This window comes from Perognathus longimembris, chromosome 23, assembly GCF_023159225.1.
Source record: "Perognathus longimembris pacificus isolate PPM17 chromosome 23, ASM2315922v1, whole genome shotgun sequence".
Taxonomy (NCBI): Eukaryota; Metazoa; Chordata; class Mammalia; order Rodentia; family Heteromyidae; genus Perognathus; species Perognathus longimembris.
In genome coordinates, this window is record NC_063183.1 from 9404159 (window position 1) to 9426020 (window position 21862).

At 45.5% G+C, this 21862-nt stretch overlaps 1 protein-coding gene across 5 annotated transcripts in view; it reads left to right on the forward strand.

Moving 5' to 3' along the window:
• Marf1 (meiosis regulator and mRNA stability factor 1) overlaps positions 1-21862 on the forward strand; it is a 36966-nt gene that overhangs the window by 3978 nt on the left and 11126 nt on the right. For 2 of the 5 annotated variants that reach the window (XM_048332943.1, XM_048332947.1), the window contains exons 2-20: positions 35-236; positions 1003-1674; positions 2320-2494; positions 4229-4455; positions 6077-6194; positions 6714-6886; positions 9854-10279; positions 10472-10605; positions 10691-10807; positions 11134-11323; positions 11953-12131; positions 13414-13494; positions 15862-16098; positions 16217-16336; positions 16903-17078; positions 18027-18247; positions 19239-19381; positions 19544-19677; positions 20437-20639. In XM_048332943.1, coding sequence (XP_048188900.1) covers positions 93-236; positions 1003-1674; positions 2320-2494; positions 4229-4455; positions 6077-6194; positions 6714-6886; positions 9854-10279; positions 10472-10605; positions 10691-10807; positions 11134-11323; positions 11953-12131; positions 13414-13494; positions 15862-16098; positions 16217-16336; positions 16903-17078; positions 18027-18247; positions 19239-19381; positions 19544-19677; positions 20437-20639 — 3870 coding nt within the window. In that variant the 5' untranslated portion in view covers positions 35-92. The remainder of the gene's footprint in view (positions 1-34; positions 237-1002; positions 1675-2319; positions 2495-4228; positions 4456-6076; positions 6195-6713; positions 6887-9853; positions 10280-10471; positions 10606-10690; positions 10808-11133; positions 11324-11952; positions 12132-13413; positions 13495-15861; positions 16099-16216; positions 16337-16902; positions 17079-18026; positions 18248-19238; positions 19382-19543; positions 19678-20436; positions 20640-21862) is intronic. The other 3 variants (XM_048332944.1, XM_048332945.1, XM_048332946.1) reach the window with 3 other exon arrangements.

The following is a 21862-nucleotide window of genomic DNA, read 5'->3' on the forward strand; positions in this document are numbered from 1 at the left end:
AGGAAATAACATGGGCATATGACTCTCTTGACAGGGTGGAAGAATGAAAGGAAGGGAAGATGGAAGAATGTTGAAGCACTCCGTGGGGCTGTATGATGGAAGGAAAGGAAACCGAGGGCCCCTGCAGTAGAGCGCTTGGATGGCTTCAACCAGACAATGATGCTAAGCCATGGTTTTGGAAATTCTCTAATTGCTTCTCCCGTCCTGAGCAGACATTGCCACGTAGTTCCCAAACGGTAATTATGTGCAAGGGCATGGCAGACTGCACTGTGAACAGAGGAGAGGTCCATTTGTCCTAGGATACGACCTTTCTCCTTTGACTCTGTGCCATGTTTCCCTGTCTGTCAAGTTTATATTGGCTCCTGTAGCAGATTAGGGCTCCTGATCTTATGGGAACCTTGTTTTACCTCTGTCTTCCATTCTGAGTAACAGTGCATGCTTTCAGAACTCACTGTTATATTTGGTATGTGAGGGGGGGCGGGGGGAGGATTTGTTTTCTTATTAAAGTGCTAAATCCCCAAGATGTGCAGCAAAATGGAGAACAGTAAAAATTATATTTTATATTTACCATAGCCTTCTTAATTTTGAGTCTTGTAAATTAGGAACGATTGATGGACAAGATCTTATTGAGAGTCTGTTGTAGAGCTGGGAATATGGCCTAGTGGCAAGAATGCTTGCCTCTTATACATGAAGCCCTAGGTTCGATTCCTTCCCACCACATATATAGAAAATGGCCAGAAGTGGCGCGGTGGCTCAAGTGGCAGAGTGCTACCCTTGAGCAAAACGAAGCCAAGGACAGTGCTCAGGCCCCGAGTTCAAGCCCTAGGATTAGGGTGAAGAAAAAAAAAAAGAGCCTGTTGAATATTTCTCTTGAATATTGAAACGTGTCTGCCTTCATGCGTAGGGTTTTTTTGTTGTTGTTTTGTTTTTGTGGTGGTGGAGCTGGGACTCGTTCTGTGGTGTCAGGCCTCACAGAGTTGACTTGTGTTCCGATCTTATCAGAAAGAGTCCATGGAGAACAAGAAAGCTGCTGTGGAATTAAAGGACGTCCCATCACCCCTCCATGCCGGCTCAAAACTTTTCCCAGCAGTTCCAAGTCCTGATACTCATCCTCTCCAGCAACGGAAAATACAGCTTTCAACCGTCCCCCAAGTAAGCTGCTGTGCTCACTGCCCCAATGAGCCATCCACTTCGCCAATGTGCCATGGTGGTGGTGGTGGCGGCGGCTTGATTCACGCAGGCGCACTCTTAGACTCTCACAGCACCAGGACAATCACATGTCAGGTGGGGTCAGGGTTTGCCCTCCAGTCTGCATCTTCACTCCAGAATGCCTCAGCCAGGAACACCTTGGCAGGCATCACGAGTGACTTTCCCGGCATGTGTCTCGAGAGTAATCTGTCTTCCTGCAAGCACCTGTCCTGTTGTGGGAAGCTCCACTTCCAGCCCTGTCACAGTACCGTGCACAAGCTGTACCCATGTCCGGCGCTCCAGGGCTGCACCTCTGCTGCCTACTTCCCCTGCTCTGATTTCCCCGGCGGGGCTCCTGGGCTCCTGGAGGAGCCCCTCCCACAGCCCGAGCTGACACCTCACTTGTGCACCAGCTCTTTGCACCTGAATGTGGTTCCTCCGGTGTGTTTAAAGGGCTCACTTTACTGTGAAGACTGTCTCGGCAAGGTTTGTAAGCTTTTCGTTTTTTCATGTCAAGTGGGTCTGAAGTTTGAGGAATGGCTCTCTTAGTGGATTTAACTTGCAAAGTCCTCATGGTGCCCAAGGCTGAAGCTACTTCATATGTAGGTCTCCCCCCTCAGCCTATTGGCTGTTGGCCCTTACGACAAACAAAGGTACATTGAGAGGCTGTTTGAAAGCAAGTTACAGATTAATTACTGGAGTAGTTTGTGATTTTAGAGCCTCTGGCTCCAAGAAATCCACTTCCAGCCTGTGAAACCCAGTTCAGCAAAGCCTACATGCTGTGTTTCATCCATAATTGCTTGGCTGAACTGGAATGTAGGTAACGCCCTACTGCCTTTGGCAATCGTATGGGGAACCTGCAGCATGGCCTCAGTCACACTTGGCCTCCAGTGACATTACTACCCCAGTATAACGTGAGGGGGCGGTGTGCGCTGTTGCAGACTCACATTGAGTATGTGAGTCTGGGCCCAGACATTTAAGGTCTCTTACTGACATGAAGTAAAGAATTGAGAGCTAATAGTTGGGAGAAAGATTAATTAGCAGGTGGAAGTGCATTTTCAGGTATTGATTGTGACTTTAGCTTCTAAAATGATGTACCTGCTTCTTTAAAAAAAAATTTTTTTTAAACAGCCGGCAAGAAATAGTATAATTGATGCTACTAAAGTCTGGCCAAATATACCACCTCCAAATACTCAAGCGGCACCCCTTGCTATTCCTCTGTGTAATGGCTGTGGAACCCAGGGAACGGGGAAGGAGACCGCGTTGTTATTGGCAACCAGCCTAGGCAAAGCTGCTTCAAAATTCGGTAAATGACAGTATACCATGGAATGTGCAACTGAGTGATTCTCAATGTCTGGTGCTAACATTGCACTGAATTACCTTTCATATATTCCTTGTGGACGTTTTGTTTTGTGCCAATAGTGGGGCTTAACCTCATGGCCTCTGGCTTTTGCTTAATATTTACAGTCTTTTTGCTGGCTTATCGGTGATAAGAGTCTCACATACTTTCTGCCTAGGCTGGCCATCCTCAGATCTCAGCCTCCTGAGGATTTCAAGTGTTAGTCACCAGCACCTGGCTTCCTTATGGTCTTTTTTTTTTTTGCCAGTCCTGGGGCTTAAACTCAGGGCTTGAGCACTGTCCCTGGTTTCTTTTTGTTCAAGGCTAGCACTCTACCACTTGAGCCACAGCGCCACTTCTGGCTTTTCCTATGTATGTGGTGCTGAGGAATCAAACGCAGGGCTTCATGTATACAAGGCAAGCACTCTTGCCAGTAGGCCATATTCCCAGCCCCTCCCTTATTGTTTTAAAGTGGTATGTGAATTCAAAAGTGTTTATGAGTCTCGCTTTCCATCTATTTGTAGAATTCCAATGACTCACCTATAATCCTAGCTGTTGAGAAGGCAGAGATCAGGAAGATCACATTTTAAGGCTAGCCAGGCAAAAAAGTTTACAAGACCCCATCTCACCCATTAGCTGGAAGGAGTGGTATATGCCTGCCGTTCCCACCTGCATAGGAGGCTGAGATTGGGAGGATCACAGTTCCATGCCAACCTGTGCAAAACAGTTGGTGAAACTTCTATCTCACAGAAAAAGCAGGATGCAGCATTCTCCTGTCATCCTAGCTATGGTGGGGAGCATAAATAGAATCATTATCAAGGCCAATCTGGGCAAAAAAAGAAAAGTGAGATCCTCACATCTCAATAATCAGAAACAGGGTCTCATACCAGTAATCTTAACTATGTAATGGGCTGAGATCTGAAAGATAGTGGTTTGAAGCCAAGCCTGTCAGGAGAAGTCCATGAGGTTCTGTCTCTAACCAGCCAAAAAACATTAGTGGAAGCATAATTCAAGTGGTAGGAGTACCTGCCTAGCAAGAGCCAAACCTTTTCAGTTCAAATCCCAATACCAATGAAAAAAAGAAAAGAGACATTTCATTATAGATTAGTAAGTCATTTGCCCTTATGTGGAGCTAAAGCTGTGTGAAGTGAGAAACTATAGACAAATGGGGAGTATATTATGAGAAATTGAGTGCTGGAGGAGATTAGGGGTCAACTGAGGTTCCTAAATATTTACAACAACTAAGTAGTAGGTGATCATGAACAGTATTTGAAAACCTGAGAGTTTGAGGGTGTTTGTACAGTGTGAGATCAGACGTTCATGCGGTATCATGAGTAATTAAGGTCAGCAGCAGTAGCTTCTCCACCTGGGTCTTCTCAGTGCCTTCCAGGCCCAGCAGGTAGACAGGTGTGGACTAAGGGCTGAAATCAGGCCCAGGAGCCACAGCATCCAACTAACTATGCAATGTTGGCCAGCATGAGCCTGTTTGTGCTTAGAGACAGGTTTCTTATGGCTATGGGATATTCTTAGGGTTGGGTTGCCTATTGGGTTGGCCAGGAGGCCACTGTCCTTCAGTTCTACTTCCACCAGGGATTTGGTTTTTCCTTCACTGACAAGGATGGGTAATTTCCTGTTACTGTGTTTTAATTCACCACTTCTCTTTTGTTCCATGTAACTTGAAGTCTTTTAACTTTCCTTAAGGTTCACCCGAAGTTGGAATAGCTGGGCAAGTGCTAGAAAACTTACCCCCGATTGGAGTGTTTTGGGATATTGAAAACTGCTCGGTTCCCTCTGGCCGATCAGCTACAACTGTTGTCCAGAGAATCCGTGAGAAGTTTTTTAAAGGGCACAGAGAAGCAGAATTCATCTGTGTGTGTGATATCAGTAAAGAAAATAAAGAAGTTATTCAAGAGCTGAATAACTGCCAGGTAAGAAATTGGTTTTTAAAATTGTTAGTCTGCTTTGATAGGAGAATGAGCCTGTAACAAAAACAATTTCTAATTCAGTGATACTGTAATTGTGCTTAATTTTCAAGTAAATTAAAAGATTATTCCTCAAGAGATAGAAAATATTGAAAGTTGTTTGATCTTTCAGTAGTGCTTCCTATATTTTTATGTTCTGTTGGTAAAAGTGTTACCTATGTGTTGCTTACTGTAGTTTTCATGGCTGTGCTGTGACTCTAAGGCTCCTTTACCTGTGTGTATTGTCTCCTGTAGTTTCTGTGGCTTCTCTATGAATCTAAAGCTCTGGGAAAGGAACCAGCTATTTTAAGACCACATAGCAATAAGCAAAACAGATAGGGCTGAAACCCAGGTTTCCAGACCCTCATATTTGTGCTATGAAGCTGGAACTAGAACATGACTCTTATATTGTATGTGTGCCAGTCCTGAGGCTTGAACTCAGGGTCTTAGTGCTATCCCTCAGCTTCTTTTTTTTTTTTTGGCTCAAGGATAGTGCTCTGCCACTTGAACTATAGCTCTACTTCGGACCTTTTGGAAGTTCCTTGGAGATAAGAGTGTCATAGACTTTCCCATCTGGGCTGGCTTTGAACCACGATCCTCAGATCTCAGCCTCCTGAGTAGCTAGGATTATAGGCATGAGCCACCGATGCCTGGCTAGCACCCTTAAATAAGGAATCACGGGGCTGGGGATATGGCCTAGTGGCAAGAGCTCTTGCCTCATATACATGAAGCCCTTGGTTCAATTCCCCAGCACCACATATACAGAAAAAGGCCAGAAGTGGCGCTGTGGCTCAAGTGGCAGAGTGCTAGCCTTGAGCAAAAAGAAGCCAGGGACAGTGCTCAGGCCCTGAGTCCGAGGTCCAGGACTGGCCAAAAAATAAATAAATAAATAAGGAATCACTTTGACACCACAAAATCCTATGGTGTTTTGCATGTGGCTGAAGCATCTCTCAAAATAAGCTGGTCTTTGCTTTGGAGACTGTTGTGGGTGAGCCTGATCATTTTATCAGAATGAATGAGTTTGATTGCCTTGCAGGTTTACTCCTTCCTCCTCCCTCCAGATCATAGAGAGCTACAAATGATGGATAGCATAGACAGGTGACATAGTACAACCCACACTGTACCTAAATCATACAAATTCCCCCACCACCTCCAAATTGTGGGCAAAAGTGTTAGGGAAATTTAGTGACTTCAAACTTCCTTTTCCCAGCCTATTTCCTGAAAAGCAAATTAACAGCAAGAGAGCAGGCATAGTAACAGATCCAGTTAATTCATTTGTAGAATCAGTTTTGAAATTATTGAGGTCCATCTATAATTGTGTTCTTTCCTAACATTGAGATCCAGCTGTAATCGTTTATCCTAACAATAATAGGAGCGTTTCTTTCCTCCAGAATTACCTGGTAGGTGCCAGATGTAATGGCATACACCTGTTATCCCAGCACTCAGGAGACTGAAGCTGGAGGACTCTGAGTTCAAGGCCATCCTGGGCGAGGCAGCAAAACAAACAAGCAAATGTAATTATCCACTAATGTGTGGCCAGAGTGTGCAGTGATGTTCTAATTCTGGCTCTTACTATAAATTAATGCAGGTGACCGTTGCTCATATCAACGCTACTGCGAAGAACGCTGCTGACGATAAACTCCGGCAGAGTCTCCGGAGGTTCGCAAACACTCATACTGCTCCCGCCACTGTGGTTCTTGTGTCCAGTAAGTGTGCAGACATCTAATTTCTACTACACTCTCTATGGGAATGATTATAAGGCAAAATATACTCCTTAGAGGCTGAAATGCACAGGTCATGCTGGTGACTTGTTGAAAATTGTTTACAAGAAGAAATATGGAGTCTTTGGGAGCTTTTGTATTTTCTCTTAGGCATGTGAACTCTTTTTGCCAGGCCACAATTGTGAAAGGGAATTGGAATCTTTATTTCCCTGGGCTGAATATTACTAACTTAAAAAAAGAAAGAAAAAAATAAAAGCAAGACGAGCACTTTCCAGATGAGTTTCTCCAGCCTGTTCCTTCCCTCTAATGCTAATACTAATTCTGTAGGAATTAGTGACTCTGCCTAGGTATGTGATGTCACAGTCTGCCACATGAATTCTGCTGCAAAGTGTGCTTCAGTTCCAAAGGGAAACTTCCTTCCTTCCTCCCTTCCTCCCAGCGGGCTTCGCTGTGGTTGTACGAATGTTTCTAATGTGGGGAACGGGAATGGGCTGTGTCTTCCAGCTGATGTCAACTTCGCACTGGAGCTCAGTGACCTGAGACACAGACATGGTTTCCACATCATTTTGGTGCATAAGAACCAGGCCTCCGAAGCACTGCTGCACCATGCTAACGAGCTGATCAGATTTGAGGAGTTCATTTCTGACTTGCCCCCCCGGTTGCCACTAAAGATGCCAGTAAGTAGCTTCATGCTGTCTTTGCCAGTTTCCGGCAATGGATTCTTGAGGTAGAGGGACATTGCTCACCAAGGCAGGGGAACCCATTCCTCATCAGACGCTGGTTGGATTCTGATACGAGGCCTGGGAACCTTTACTTCTGCTTATACACATCTAGAGAATGGAGATGTGTGGACTGGCCCTTTGTCTATAATAATTTTCTAGTAATTGCACAGCATTGGCTCATCACTTGCCCTGTCTTCAGTGCTGGCAGTGGTTTATCTCACTGGGTGAAAAATCATTTGTTGTTTTTGCTTCCAAGTGTTATAGGTAGAGAACACGGTGAGAGTTCACACATCCTTGTGTTTGGAGACAAATAAATAATAATGACAAACTCTTAAGTCACTGGGTCTGTAGGGTCCATAGGCCTCTGAGACTGGATTTGGATTTCATGGAAGGCCTTCCTTGTCATGCACGGGCGCCAGTGGGGCTGTTGTGATGGCTACACCTGCAGCCAGTTAAACCATGGGCCCAGAGGGCCCACAGCAGCACCTGGAAGAGCAGCATTCTGTCAGGCTTGAGTGGAAAACTATGTTTTGACAATGCTGAGCTGGGTTTACCGTTTGAGTACATGCATAACATTTGAAGAATCAGTAATCCTGCAGAAGAGTTGTCATGTGGCTGACCCAGGAGAGTGGGCAGTCCCGCAGCTTAACTACAGTCTAACCAACCACTTTAGAGTTACAGATGCATCTTAGAAATGATTTCACTGGGAAAACATTGAGAAGGGCAGCACAGGAGAGGCTCCCCCCAGGGCCTTCTAATTCAGGCTCTCCCTGCCACTCTGTAGGCGCCCAGAGGTCTGGAGTCTGGCCCAATAGAAAGCATAAGCCGTAGCCAGTTCTCAGTGGGGATCTTGGGCCTGCCTGCAGTTCTCCTGAGCCTCTCCCTAACTCACCCTCATCCATAGCCACTGGTTGTAGTTGAGGCTGTTAACTGCATTTCCTCCCATTCACTTCTGTTTCATATTCTTTCCTAATTTTGAAGGCCTTTAAATCAGTTGTGGTGTAAGCTTTCCCACTTTGAAAGCCTTTTTTCTTATTCACTAGTCACAAGTAAAACACATTTTCTTCTTTTATGGCCTTTAGTCTCTCACTGTTTAAAAAAAAAAAAATTGTTCCGCCATTGGCTCTGCTAGTGAGTCCCAGGTGTAACAGCAGAAGTGAGATTTGGTCAATACCCCTCACATGAAAAGGAAAGCCTCTGATTAGAAAAGTAATGCATTCCTTGTGAGAACAGCAACAAGCAGGATGTAGAAGCATGGAAGGGGAAAGCCCTGCAGCCCTGCCCTGCACAGAGCACACTGTTAACACTGTAGTATTGTCCTCCAGATTCGAAGATGGAGAATTAAAAACTAATGTCACCTGTTTATGTTCTGCAGGTTTTTGTTATAGGCCTCTTACACTGTACATAGTAAGGGTCTTTGTGACAGTGACATAGGCTAATATAATAACCTTGATCATTTTTATCTGCATATCCTTTTTTTGTGTGTGCAAATACTGGGGCTTGAACTCAGGGTTGTAGGCTTTTATTTAGCTGTTCTGCTCAAGGCTCTGCCACTTGAATCACAGCTCCACTTTAGCTTTTTGAGGTTGTCAGTTGAAGGTAAGAGTTTCTTGGCTTTGTCTGCCCAGACTGGCTTTGAACCACAGTCCTTAGGTCCCAGCTTCCTGAGTAGCTAGGATTACAGATGGGTCATTAGCACCAGGCTTCCTCACTTCCTTCTAAGGTGTGAACTCAGGGCTTCAAGCTTGCTCTGGCTGCTTGCTAGGTTAGTGGTCTACCATTTGTACCAGGTCCCAAGCCTGGGTTTTTTTAGTTTATTATATTATATCAGAGATAGAAACTTTTTTGCCAAGGCTGGCCTCAAACCATGATCCTCTGGGTCTCAAGCTCCTGAATGTCTAGAATGGTAGATATGGGCCACTGGTAACCAGCCATCTTCTCTTTTTAAAATTTAATTCATGTAGCTTGGATGTATTTTCAGGTTAGTGTGTGTCTATATGTATAATATAGATAGATGTAGATAGACATAAGTACTACATTTTAAAAACTTGCAAATTATTAACATACTTTTGTAGCTAATTTTTGATTGATAACTTGTTCATTCTACCTGTTATTGGACATTTTGTTTCTACCCAGTTTTCACTGTCTTCAGCAATGTCACCATGTCATCTGAGTTTCCAGGCTAATGGTTTGGAGGATGAGATTTACGGTGTGATGGTGTGGGTCAGAATTTTGTTGACAGGATCTATGTTGCCCTCCAGGAAGATGACATTGATTTGTACTCTTAACAGTACATTCGAGTGTCTGTTCTTTTCTTTTTACTTTATATTGTCAGTTGTGGGGCTTGAACTCTGGGCCTGGGAGCGCTCCCTGAGCTCTTCAGCTCAACGTGAGCACTCTACCGCTTGAGCCAAAGTGCCACTTCCGGTTTTCTAGTAGTTAATTGGAGATAAGAGTCTCATGGACTCGCCTGTGTGGGCTGGCTTTGAACCGCAATCCTCAGATCTCAGCCTCCTGAGTAGCTAGGATGACAGGCATGAGCCACTGGCACACGGCTTTATTTTATTTTATTTTTTTGTGGTACTCAGGATTGAATTTAGGGCCTCAAACTTGGTAGGCAGGTGCTCTACCACTTGAACCACACCTCCGGCCCCCTTTTTGCACAATTGTTTTCTAGGTAGGGTCTTGCTTTATGCTCAGTTTCTCTGGGCTGCCATCTTCCTCTCATCTCCGTGTGTCACTGGACATGATAGGCCCATGCCACTGTGCCCCCCACCCATTGGTTGACATGGCATTCCAAGAACTTTTATGTCCAAGCTGGCAGATCTATCTCTGACATTTGCCTGCCTGAGAGTTGCCTGAAGTTAGCCTTTTGATTCACCTTTAGTGGGCCCTCGGTGACACTTTTCTCTGTGTTAACAGTGCCACACTCTGCTGTACGTGTATAACCTCCCGGCAAACAAGGATGGCAAGAGCATCAGTAACAGGCTCCGCCGCCTCTCTGACAACTGTGGTGGGAAGGTGCTGAGCATCACCGGCTGCAGCGCCATTCTCCGCTTCATAAACCAGGACAGTGCCGAGAGGGCGCAGAAGCGCATGGAGAATGAAGATGTCTTCGGCAATCGGATCATTGTGTCATTTACCCCGAAACACAGAGAACTCTGTGAAGCAAGGAATTCAAACGCACTTGCTGATAAAGTGAAGTCTCCCAAAAAGCTTAAGAATCAAAAGCTGTGCCTCGTCAAAGACACAAGTGAACAACCTTCCAGTGCCAAATCCACTCCAGGGAAAGGGTCACAAGCTCACTCCGGATCTGCTACAAAAAACACCCATGTGAAAAGTTTACAGGTAATTCAGAGACCTCTCACTTTCTGAGGCCAACAGCAGGTTTAGGTTCTGGTTCTATCTTGAGTGCCTGCTGGAGCTTGGCGTGTCCTGTTTGTATTTCAGTCATCTCTGAGCCAACTGCAGTGTTCTCTGCAGCACCCACCGCATCTTGGGTCCTTGCATGTTCAACCCATTGCTCTTGTGTCATTTAAGGAGCTGTGCCGTGCGGAGTCCAAGTCAGGCCACCGCAACAGTGAGCACCAGCCCGCCGGGAGGCTGGCTGTCATGTCCCAGCCCACCTCGAAAAGCTCAGGAGCGGCAGAGCCTCCTCACAGAGGTGGCCACAAGTACGTACTACACATTACTCTTCTTCCGCATAAGAGCTTCTGGTATTCGCTGATGTGAGCCTTCCTCTCTTTTCCCTCATGTTAGGAAAGAGAGCCTTAGCGCCCGGAGTGTTAGCAGTTCCCCCATAGAGAAGAAAGAGAAAGACCAGATGGTCTTCCAAGTGAGCTACCCGTCGGCCTTCAGCAAGCTGATCGTGTCAAGGCAAGTCTCTCCTCCGCTCACTCTTCAGTCCAGCCTCTCAACCCCAGAATGGTTACCCAGGAGACAGGTTTGAGAAACACCAAAGGAGAAAGTTAACTCATCAAGGCTCTTTAATTTCTCCCTGTAACTTTAATCCAGTGAAAGGGTATTTGCTATTAAGTAATCAGTTGGTCATTAATAAGGACTTAACAGAGTTTAGATAGTACATCTAAATTAGCAGGTATTTTAAAAGGAGAAGACATTCAGAAACCAGGTGGAAAAGCCATTTCTATACACAGCTTCCCAACAAAGCCTGATAATGAAACCATTGTGTGTGTTTTTGGCAGGAGTATGTCTCCAAACCTTTTAAACAGAGCCTCCCCGCTTGCTTTCAATGTTGCCAATTCCAGCAGCGGAGCTGACTGCCTGGACCCTTTCGCAAATGGTGCTGACATCCAGGTCAGCAACATAGACTACAGGCTGTCCCGGAAGGAGCTCCAGCAGCTCATCCAGGAGGCGTTTTCTAGGCATGGCAAGGTACCTTCCACTTCTGCTCTTGCTTCTTGCATCCTTTGGCAGCATTTCCTGGCTAGAGAAGTACATTTGAAGCATGTGACCACGTCCAGGATATATATGGTAATGGACCAGGTTCCAAGCCCTGCCTTTTCCCAGTGCCTGTTCTGGGTAGTTAGTGTTGCATGTCCAGCCCATTAGCTATAGCCCTCCGAGCAGGAAAGCTAGCAGCAAGCTGTACTTGTCTTAGCAGCAATTTAAATGACATTTTGGCAGGGGGGGGATACAGAAAAAATATTTGAAAATGATGCTGACTAATTTTGTTTCTATTCTAATGTATATCATTACATTTGTAGTGGTAGTTTGCTAGCAGATGCACCTTTCATGAACTTAAGGGTTTGCTAGGTCTGGAGAAGGCCTAGAAACTCCTCTCATGTTTTGGCCTCTGAGTCTACCTTAGAGAGCCATGTGCACAGTGCAGGTAAAACAGCCAGGTCCGTGCCTCTGAGGGTCACCTTGGCCCTGTCACCTGGGATGTGGTTGGCAGAAAGATATTCAGACACATTCCCTCCCAGAAGCTCTGAAGTCCACGAACATGATCCTTAGTGGTTCAGTTTCACAGTGTCATCATGTTCTCCTTTGCTCTGTTGCAGGTAAAGAGTGTCGAGCTCAGCCCCCATACTGACTATCAGCTCAAGGCCATTGTCCAGATGGAGAACTTGCAAGAAGCAATCTGTGCAGTGAATGGCCTCCACAGGTATAAGATAGGAAGCAAGAAGATCCTCGTCTCACTTGCCACAGGAGCTGCTAATAAATCATTGTCTTTACTGAGGTAAAAAAAAAAAAAAGTCATTTCTTTGGGGAGCTAACATTTGATCCACAAACAGTTTGGGAAATTAAAAGGTAGATTTTATCCTGTGTTACCAGCCCTCTTGTGGTGATGGCATCTGAAGCAATGCCTATTCTGTCAGCAGCAGTAGAGATAAGCTACTGGACCCTTGTGTGAGTCATTAATCAAAGGCAGACACACACAGCTTGAAGAGACAGGCACTGCAAGTAAAGTAGTATGGTAAATATCCAGAACAGGTTCTAGAAATAGTAGAGTGCCTGCATGAAAGCTGACACACTTAAAAATGCCAACCAATTGCCTTCAAGTAGCAGAAGGTGGATTTTGTCTCTGAAGGCTAGATCTACCAAGCTTCCAAAGGCTCCGATTGAGATCAGGCCTTAGTGTCAAGTACACATCCAGTCCCTAAGTCTTTTTCAGTACCAGCTGAGCCTTGTGACCCTTTTGCTTTCCTCTAACTTTATACTACTCAAAGATTTTAAATTGAGGGTTTTTTCTTGGAATAAAAATCATATTCAAATAATATTGAAAAATTGAGAAACATAAATGAGAATCATCCTTACTCCTGTGGATCAAAGCTAATTGCATTTAAGAGTTGTGCTTTTTGTTTTTGTGTATATTTTTCTCATTGAGTGTTTTTTGGGGCTAGCTTCTAAAAAAGAAAAAAAGGCTGGGAAGGTGGCTTAGTGGTAGATCGCTTGCAAAGCATGTATGAAGCCCTGGGTTCGATTCCTCAGTACCACATACACAGAAAAAGCCAGAAGTGGTGCTGTGGCTCAAGTGGTAGAGTGTTAGCCTTGAGCAAAAGGAGCTCAAGGACAGTGCCTAGGTCCTGAGTTCCAGCCCCAGGACTGGCAAAAAACAAACAACAACAAAAAAAACCCTGCCACCCAAACCTTAGTTGAAATTGTTAGGTATTGGGTTGTGTGGCCAATATTGTGTATGGGGATTCCAGCCCTAAGCTTACATCTGCTGTATAAAACAATTGCAGGCTGTTTTACCTGATTGATTGCAGGAGACTGGTGTTTTTCTGCAAGGAGCAGGTACCTTCCTACTATAGAGGCATGGAACCATTGAGACTGATAAGAAGTCTAGAGGGTGACTTCCTTTATTGGCTTGTCCCCAAGACCCTTTTAAAAATGTTTCTAGAGAATAAATCCTCATATAGCAGAATTTGTATATATGCCATGTTAATTTTATGAAGTCTTTTAAAATTTTATTTCATAGCATAGAGGAAATGGTATGTTCTCCAAATGTTCTCTTACAGTGCAGAAACAATATCCATCCTTCAGGATGCCCCTGCCTGCTGTTTGCCACTTTTTAAATTCACGGATCTCTATGAAAAAAAGTAAGTGAGGTTGGTTATTTCCAGGTCCAGCTTATATTGACAGCCCACTTCCATGCACAAGATATAGAAGAAATTGTTATTTTGTTATTGTTACTGTTTATTTTTCTTTTCTTTATTTGTGCCAGCCCCGGGGCTTGAACTCAAGATCTAGGCACTGCCTTTGAGCTTTTTTTTGCTCAAGGCTCGCACTCTACCATTTGAGCCACAGCTTCACTTCTGGCTTTTTGGTGGTTACTTGGAAATAAAAGAGTCTTGTGGACTTTTGGCTCATGGACTTTCCTGCCTGGGGTTGGCTTTGAACCATGATACTGAGATCTCAGCTTCTGGAGTAGCTAGAATTACAAGTATGAGCCACCAGAGCCTGGCACTGTGTCTTTTTGGTTTCTACACACATGCACACATTTTTTATTAGCATCAACTAGTTGTAAAAGGGGGTTTCACTTTGACATTTCTATATATCATACAATGTATATGTCATACAAGGTACCTTAGACTCACCCCAATGTCACCTTCCCTCCCCCCACCCCCCTAGATGTGACTCAGAGAAATGCCAGCCTGGTAAAGGAAGTCAAACTGAGACATTTAAAATCTGAATTTAACATTAAGTTTTTGTTTGTTTGTTTTTCTGTTTTTGGCCAGTTCTGGGGACTGGAATCAGGGCCTGAGCACTGTCCCTGGCTTCTTTTTGCTCAAGGCTAGCCACTTGAGCCACAGCGCCACCTCTGGCCTTTTCTGTATATGTGGTGCTGGGGAATTGAACCCAGGGCTTCATGTATACGAGGCAAGCACTCTTGCCACTAGGCCATATTCCCAGCCCCCAACATTAAGTTTTTAAAAATTTCTGGGCTAGCAATTTAGACTCAGTTTCCAAAGCCACACTTTCCCTTGCTGATTAATTATTCACTGCATGCCATTTTTGAGTACTTTCTGGGCTATAACTACTCTGCACAGAGTCTGGGTCTGACCTACCCAGTCTGTGGCACTTTGTGTATGGTGGGCACTTGGCAGGTGTCAGTGGAATGATAGGAATGCAGAGCTGGGCAGGGCATGGCCCTTGTCCCCTAGGAGCTACTGGAAGCAAAGAGAAGATGCACATGTTCTTCTGTAAGTCAAAGAAAAGAGCCACTGAAAAGAAGGGGCAGGGATGAGACCATGCTCTGAGGATGCATAGGAGGGAAAATTAAGAGTGGCACCACTTTTCCCTGGGCGGTAGAGAAGTATGGAGACAGAACTGTACGTTATGAAGACTTCCCTAGTGGCAAGGGTGGCTGAGGTAGCACAAGCAGAGCAAGGAGACAAGCAGAGCGCTGCTCCAGACTCCACTCTGAACTGCTGCTGTAGGAAGAGAAAGAAGGAGCTTCCACCCTAATACCCAGTGCAGTGGAACTAGACTGTATGACCAGAGCTGCAGGGCAGGTAGTCAGCGGTGGGAGGGGGCAGGTTGAGGGCTTTTTTTGGGGGGGGGGGCGGGAGATGCTGCATCAACAGAGGTCACAGTAGGTAATGTACATCTAAGAAACTCGGGTGAGGGTCTGTGCAGCCGCTGGCATATTTAGGGGAGACCACCAGATGCTGCGGCCGTTGTGCAGGGCAGACAGCAGCACAGTGCTGCCAGGGAGCTTGACCAAGCATCATTCGCGCCGCAGCACGGGGGTTTGTGCACAGTAGGACAGTCTAGTTTTACTTTTGATTCTTTGCAGTACTGGAGTTTGAACTCATATTTGTTTTATCTCTTGAGCCACGCCCCCAAGTCCTTTTTTGGCTTTAGTTATTTTTCAAGTAAAGTTTTGAGTTTCTGCTCAGGACCAGCCTCTGACAGTGGACCTTCTGCATATCTTGGATCACAGGCTTATGCACCAGGCCCACTTCATTGATTGAGAGGAGGCCTTGCTAACTTTGTTCTCATCCTGGCTTAGGACCCCTGTTCTCCAGTTCTCTGCCTCCCAGGTGGCCAGTAATAAAAATGTGAGCCACAGTGCCCAGTGAGCCTCCATGCCCAGCTTCGCTTTACCTTTTATTTTTTGTCATTCATGGGGCTTAAACTCAGAGCCTGGGCACTGTCCCTGCAACAGTTCAAGGCTATTGCTCTACCACTAGGAGCCACAGCTCCACTTCTCGTTTCCTGGTGGCTAATTGGAGATAAGAGTCTCACAGACTTTCCTGCCCTGGCTGGCTTTGAAAACCACGATCTTCAGATCTCAGCCTCCTGAGTAGCTAAAATTACAGGCATGAGCCACTAGCACCTGGATCATTTTACTTTTTAAGAGAGAAAAAGCATGCTTTTTATTTCAACAAAACAGGTGTTTCTGTGCAACCAAAGAAAAACATCCTGATTTGGTCTCCCTCCCTCCCTCCTTTTGTTTGTAGGTTTGGACACAAGTTGAATGTGTCAGATTTATATAAGTTAACTGACACAGTTGCAGTCCGTGAACAGGGAAGTGGGCGGCTGGTATGCCTCTTGCCCAGCAGTCAGGCCCGCCAGAGCCCCCTGGGGTCTTCCCAGTCGCACGATGGCTCCTCCACAAACTGCAGCCCAATCATATTTGAGGAATTGGAGTACCATGAGCCTGTCTGCAAACGGCATTGCTTGAATAAGGACTTCAGGTATGTCCCTCTTTCCTCCAGAAGTGCTCCTTTTGTAAGCTGTTTAGTATCTGTTCATTTCCTGTGAACATGGAAACCTTGGGCAATATCAGTGGCTGTTTTGTTCTCTCTTCTGCAGTGAACATGAGTTCGATCCAGACTCGTACAAGATTCCTTTTGTGATTCTGTCTTTGAAGACATTTGCGCCCCAAGTTCATAGTCTACTCCAGACCCATGAGGGCACTGTGCCTTTGTTAAGGTGAGTGCTTTCATCAGGAGGTCTGCTGCTCTGATACATTGGCTGGGGGCGGGGGGGGGGGGGCATTGGTCCTCACAGTAGCCCTCCTTGTAGCCTGAACCCCTCTGGAATGGGATCCGGCCCCTTGGCTTTGTGCTTGATGCCTCAACTAAACCCTAGGTGAATGATGTCTTCTCCAGGGGAAGAGAGGCATCATACATGCCCTAATAGAAAACTGCAGAGGCCAAGAGTGCACAGCTCAGCTACTCAGAAAAGAATTCTCCAAATGTACATTTGCTCACTCTCAGGCCACAGTCGTAAGGCATTTTGGCCTTATCACCCCAGAAGGCTAAAGTGGGAGAAAAACAGACCTGGAGCCCTGTCACCGTTACTTAAGCCCCTCTGCTAGAGCAGAGTTCGGGGATCCTGGCACCATGAGAAAGGACCACCGAAGCTGAGGCCACAGCCTCCCCCTCCATTGCAGAACCCATTTCAACAGAGGTTACTTCTTAAGGGAGCCTGATAATAAGTACTGTGTAGCATGCGCTTTGCTTTTCCACTAAACCGTAACCACTTGCTCTCTTCAGCTTTGCAGAGTGCTATGCTGCAGAATTTGGGGACCTGGAAGTAGTGCGGGCAAGCCACGGGGGCGTCCCCTTAGAGCACTTCATCACCTGCATCCCAGGTGTGAACATCACCACTGCCCAGAATGGCATCAAGGTGGTCAAGTGGATTCACAACAAGCCCCCACCCCCCAACGCTGGTAGGTGGTACCTTTTAAAACCGCAGCGCGTTTGCCAAGTGTGAAAACACACGTCTGTCTCATCTTCAAAAACTTTTCAAAATGCTGAAGATTTGGCAGAACCAAATCAGCATACATTATGCAAAACACTTACAATCCAAGTTTCAGTTGTTCCATCTCTTTAGCTACTTTATTTTGCGATGCTTTTGTTTGGCTTATTAATAATTCACATTTTAAAATAATTTCAGAGTCAGACACTGGTAACAGCTGTAGTCCTAGCTGCTCGGGAGACTGAGATCTAAGGATTGCAGCCTGGGCTGGCTTTATCTCCAATACACTACAAAAAAAAGCTGGAAATAACTGTGGCTCAAGTAGTAGAGCCACTTGATTATAGATGTGAGCGACCGGTGCCTGGCTGATTGGTTTTGTTGTTGTTTATTTTGAGACCAAGTATTTGTCATTGTGTAGCCAGGCCGGTATCAAACTTAGGCTCGTTCTGCCTCTGCCTCCCTGGTGTTGGGATTGCCATGATACTTCAAAGACATTGCTTTCCCATAGTTTTCTGGGTAGCATTTTCAGCTCCACTATGAGTCAGTTGTGATGAGTGGTGTTTTTACAACTACTTCTCCGATGACCATTTATATTTTAGCTCAGTGGGAAAGTCTGTTCTCTATGCCCCTCAAGTTCAAATGGATCTTGGAAATAGTATCTAAACTAGGAAATCCCTGTGTGATCTTCACTTCTGCTATAATTCATACTGTGATAAACTGCTTTACTTTCACACCTTGACTTGGAGAGGTTCATGTGAGTGGCTTGGCAGTAAATGATGTGGTCTCTGGTATCTGAGTACAGAATGTGATCTTTGAGGTGCTCGTGGTTGAATTTAAACTTGGAACTACAACATTGATGGCCGTTCTTTGAGCTGATGGAATCTTACTTCACACTGACGCATGTTCTTTCTCTCCCTAGACCCTTGGCTCCTGCGATCTAAAAGTCCTGTAGGGAACCCACAGCTGATCCAGTTCAGTAGAGAAGTCATTGACTTACTGAAGAACCAGCCATCTTGTGTCATACCCATTAGTAATTTTATCCCGTCTTACCACCACCATTTTGCAAAGCAGTGCCGTGTTTCAGACTATGGCTACTCCAAGCTGATTGAGTTGTTAGAAGCAGTGCCTCACGTGCTGCAGGTAATCAAGGCCAAGGGATTCTTTGTTTAAAGATGGACATTCATCTGTAACTTCGGCTGCCCCAGGGAAAGAAACAAGCTCGATACTAACCTAATTCCTGGGCTCTGAATGTGGCTTAGCTGTAGAGTACTTGCCTAACATGCATGAAGCCTTGGGTTCAATTCCTCAGTACCACATAAACAGAAAAAGCCAGAAGTGACACTGTGGCTTAAGTGGTTGAGTGCCAGCCTTGTGCAAAAGAAGCTCAGGGACAGTGCCCAGGTCCTGAGTTCAAGCCCCTGGACTGGAAGAAAACAAAACAAAACAAAAAACTAACCTAATTCCTAAGGTATCAGTTTTGACCTACATAAGTTATAAATGCATTCTTCAGAGTATAGGAAAATTATACAAGCTGGCTTCTCAACTTTTCTGGAAGCGTCAAGTTTCCAGCTTCCTTATAGAAAGTCCTTAGAGGCCTGTGGAGTATTTTTCCTGTCATCTCTATAGGTTCAATCCTTCTTCCTAGCATAGTTCCCTCTAGAACTGCTCAGTCTTAGGCAGGAGTATCTGTGAATGTCCACATGCTTACACAATGGTTCCTATGTAACATCAAGGCCTTAGCCATTCGTCTCAGTGAGCTGAAGATTAGGTCCTGGGCTGCAACCTAGCATTGCAACCAGTGAAGCCCTTCCTATTAGCTTTGCCTGACGATGGTGCTAGAACAGTTTCCCACTTGTAAAAGGGACTTGGAAGAGGTCAGCTCTTTTAGAGTAAAAATTACCCCCCAGACTGTTGGCGTGCTTTGCTTCTCTGCACTTAGGATTATTTGAGAGCAGTTATATAGTGTGTATGACCAAAGAAAGTAGCCCCAGAAACTTGGATCTTGTTCTTTATGACAACATTTTATTGATGTATTATGTTTGAAATCGCACCCTTTGTTCTCTGAGGGGAGAGGGAAAGACGGGTGATAAGAAGGTGTCGTCTGAATCTTAGTCAGATGTCTGCTTTTCAGATTCTTGGCATGGGCTCCAAGCGTTTGCTGACCCTCACCCACAGAGCCCAGGTGAAGCGCTTCACTCAGGACTTACTAAAACTTCTCAAATCCCAGGCCAGCAAGCAAGTTGTTGTGAGAGAGTTCTCTCAGGCTTATCACTGGTGAGTCGGTGGGAGGGAGAAAGGCAAGTGTTTTTAAAGCTTTTTCTTCTCCCCAGTTTTCATTTGCTTGTAACTTCTCTGGGTAGCACTCGTTTGGAAACTTGGCAGTGGTAGCAGCAAGGCTACTTACTCCCCTTTTATCCTTTCCTTGTTCAAACCTAGGTGTTTCTCCAAGGACTGGGATGTCACAGAATATGGTGTGTGTGAGTTGACCGACATCATAGCAGAGATTCCTGACACCGTCATCTGCTTGTCCCAGCAGGACAATGACATGGTGATTTGTATCCCCAAAAGAGGTGAGTGCCTTATGGTCATAAAATGGGGTGCTTTCAGGGGTGTGCTTTCCCCCTCCCATGCTGGAAAGTGTAGCTCAAAAGTTGGTGCTGGGCTGTGCAGAGCTCCTGTGCGCTGTGGAGTGTCATGAAGAAGAGCACATGGACATCTCAGCGTTCACTTCAAGGGGAGACTTTGTGAAATGCCATCCCGGCCCATCTGAGGCTGTTTACCAGGGAGAATCTGTTTACAGAGCTATCACTTGAGTCTTGTCAGCTGCAAGCTCGTGCTTGTTGAGAGGATTGCCAGCTTCTGTTGTTGCATCTTAGTGGTTCCAGCCTCAGGCCTGGGAGATGGGGAGGCTAAGTGGTTATGGCCTCTGTTGCCCCTGACTGTGGTCCTCAACCCGTGTTCCTCTGTAGTACTTGTGGCCCAGGGTCATAGTGAGCCAGAGCTCAAGTCTGTAGTCTTATATTTTTCCATTATCAGTTAAAAGTCATTAGAAACAAAACTGAAAGCTAAGCTAAACACTTTCTCCTCTCTTCCTCTGCAAATCACTGTCTCATATGCTTCTCACCACATTTAACTGAAAATCACATGGCTAGGTAAAATCAGGTGAATGACCACAAGTACAATTTCATGGGAACAACTTCTGGTTTACTTGATTAAGCACACAGTTGGAGTGGGGGAGGCAAAGATAGAGTCTTGTGAACTGTTGGAGACTTCTTACACAATGGGGAGACTGGGAGGGCTGGTTGAGCATTTGTCTCTATGTTGTTAAGAGCGTACCCAGGATGAGATCGAGAGGACCAAGCAGTTCTCCAAGGATGTTGTGGACCTGATGCGGCACCAGCCCCACTTCCGCATGCCCTTCAACAAGTTCATCCCCTCCTACCACCACCACTTTGGCCGGCAGTGCAAACTCGCCTACTATGGCTTTACCAAACTACTTGAACTTTTTGAAGCCATACCTGATATCTTACAAGTAAGCAAAGAGATGGCAGTCCTGTTTGTATTGTCCTAGCCATTGCATGTAAGTCTTGTCTCTCATTTGCAGGACCTGTTTACCTGGTAAGTAGGGAATTAAGGAAGAATCTCATAGCCTGAAATAGTCCTATCAGAGAAGCTGTTAGGTTCTGGGGTTTTAAAATACTAGCTAAAGTAAATATATGCTGATTTTTCTTAAATAAAGAATCTCTCTTCTGCTGTGTGCGGTGGTTCACATCTCAAATCCCAGGGAAACTTTGGGTTGGGCCTGGAAACATTCAGACCTTCCCCCCACCTCCCTTCCTTAAAAGAGTTGTGTTCTGAGTAGTCACTGGCAAAAGGACCCAAGAACTTAGTGTCCTGAGATGAGTTTTTTCCTCGGGAGCTCTGAGGTGTGAGCCCAAGAGGAAACTCTGATGCTTTTCTTGTTTTCTTTGATGTTGGCTGGTTGTCATTTTGTTTTTTTGAGGTAATGTCTCGCTGTGTAACCCCAGCTAACGTTGAACTCTTTTTTTTTTTTTTTTTTTGGCCAGTCCTGGGCCTTGGACTCAGGGCCTGAGCACTGTCCCTGGCTTCTTCCCGCTCAAGGCTAGCACTCTGCCACCTGAGCCACAGCGCCGCTTCTGGCCGTTTTTTCTGTATATGTGGTGCTGGGGAATCGAACCTAGGGCCTCGTGTATCCGAGGCAGGCACTCTTGCCACTAGGCTATATCCCCAGCCCCCACGTTGAACTCTTTTGAAGCCCAAGCTGCCTCAAACACCTGATCTTCCCGTGCTTCGGCCTTCTGAGTGCTGGGATTATAGATATGTGCTGCCACATGAGTGGTGAAACCGGATTTCTACCCTTGATCTCATTAGTATATTTGACTCTTAATGTGCTTTTAGAGTTTCTTACTGACTGAGAATACATATAACAGCCTTGACTGTCTTACCTCTGTGTGTCCATGTGAGAGAAAGAGTGAGTGTGTATGTGTAAACTCAGGGCCTCTCACACTCTGCTTAGCTTTTTCCCTTGTAACTAATGCTTTGCCACTCAGACCCCTCCAGAGCAACATTTCTGCTGGCATTTTTTTTTTTTTTTAAATCAGTCGTGGGGCTTGAACTCAGGGCCTAGGCACTGTCCCTGAGCTCTTTTGCTCAAGGCTAGTACTCTACCACTTGGAGCCACAGCATCACTTCTGGTTTTCTGGTGGTTAATTGGAGATAAGAGTCTCATGGCCT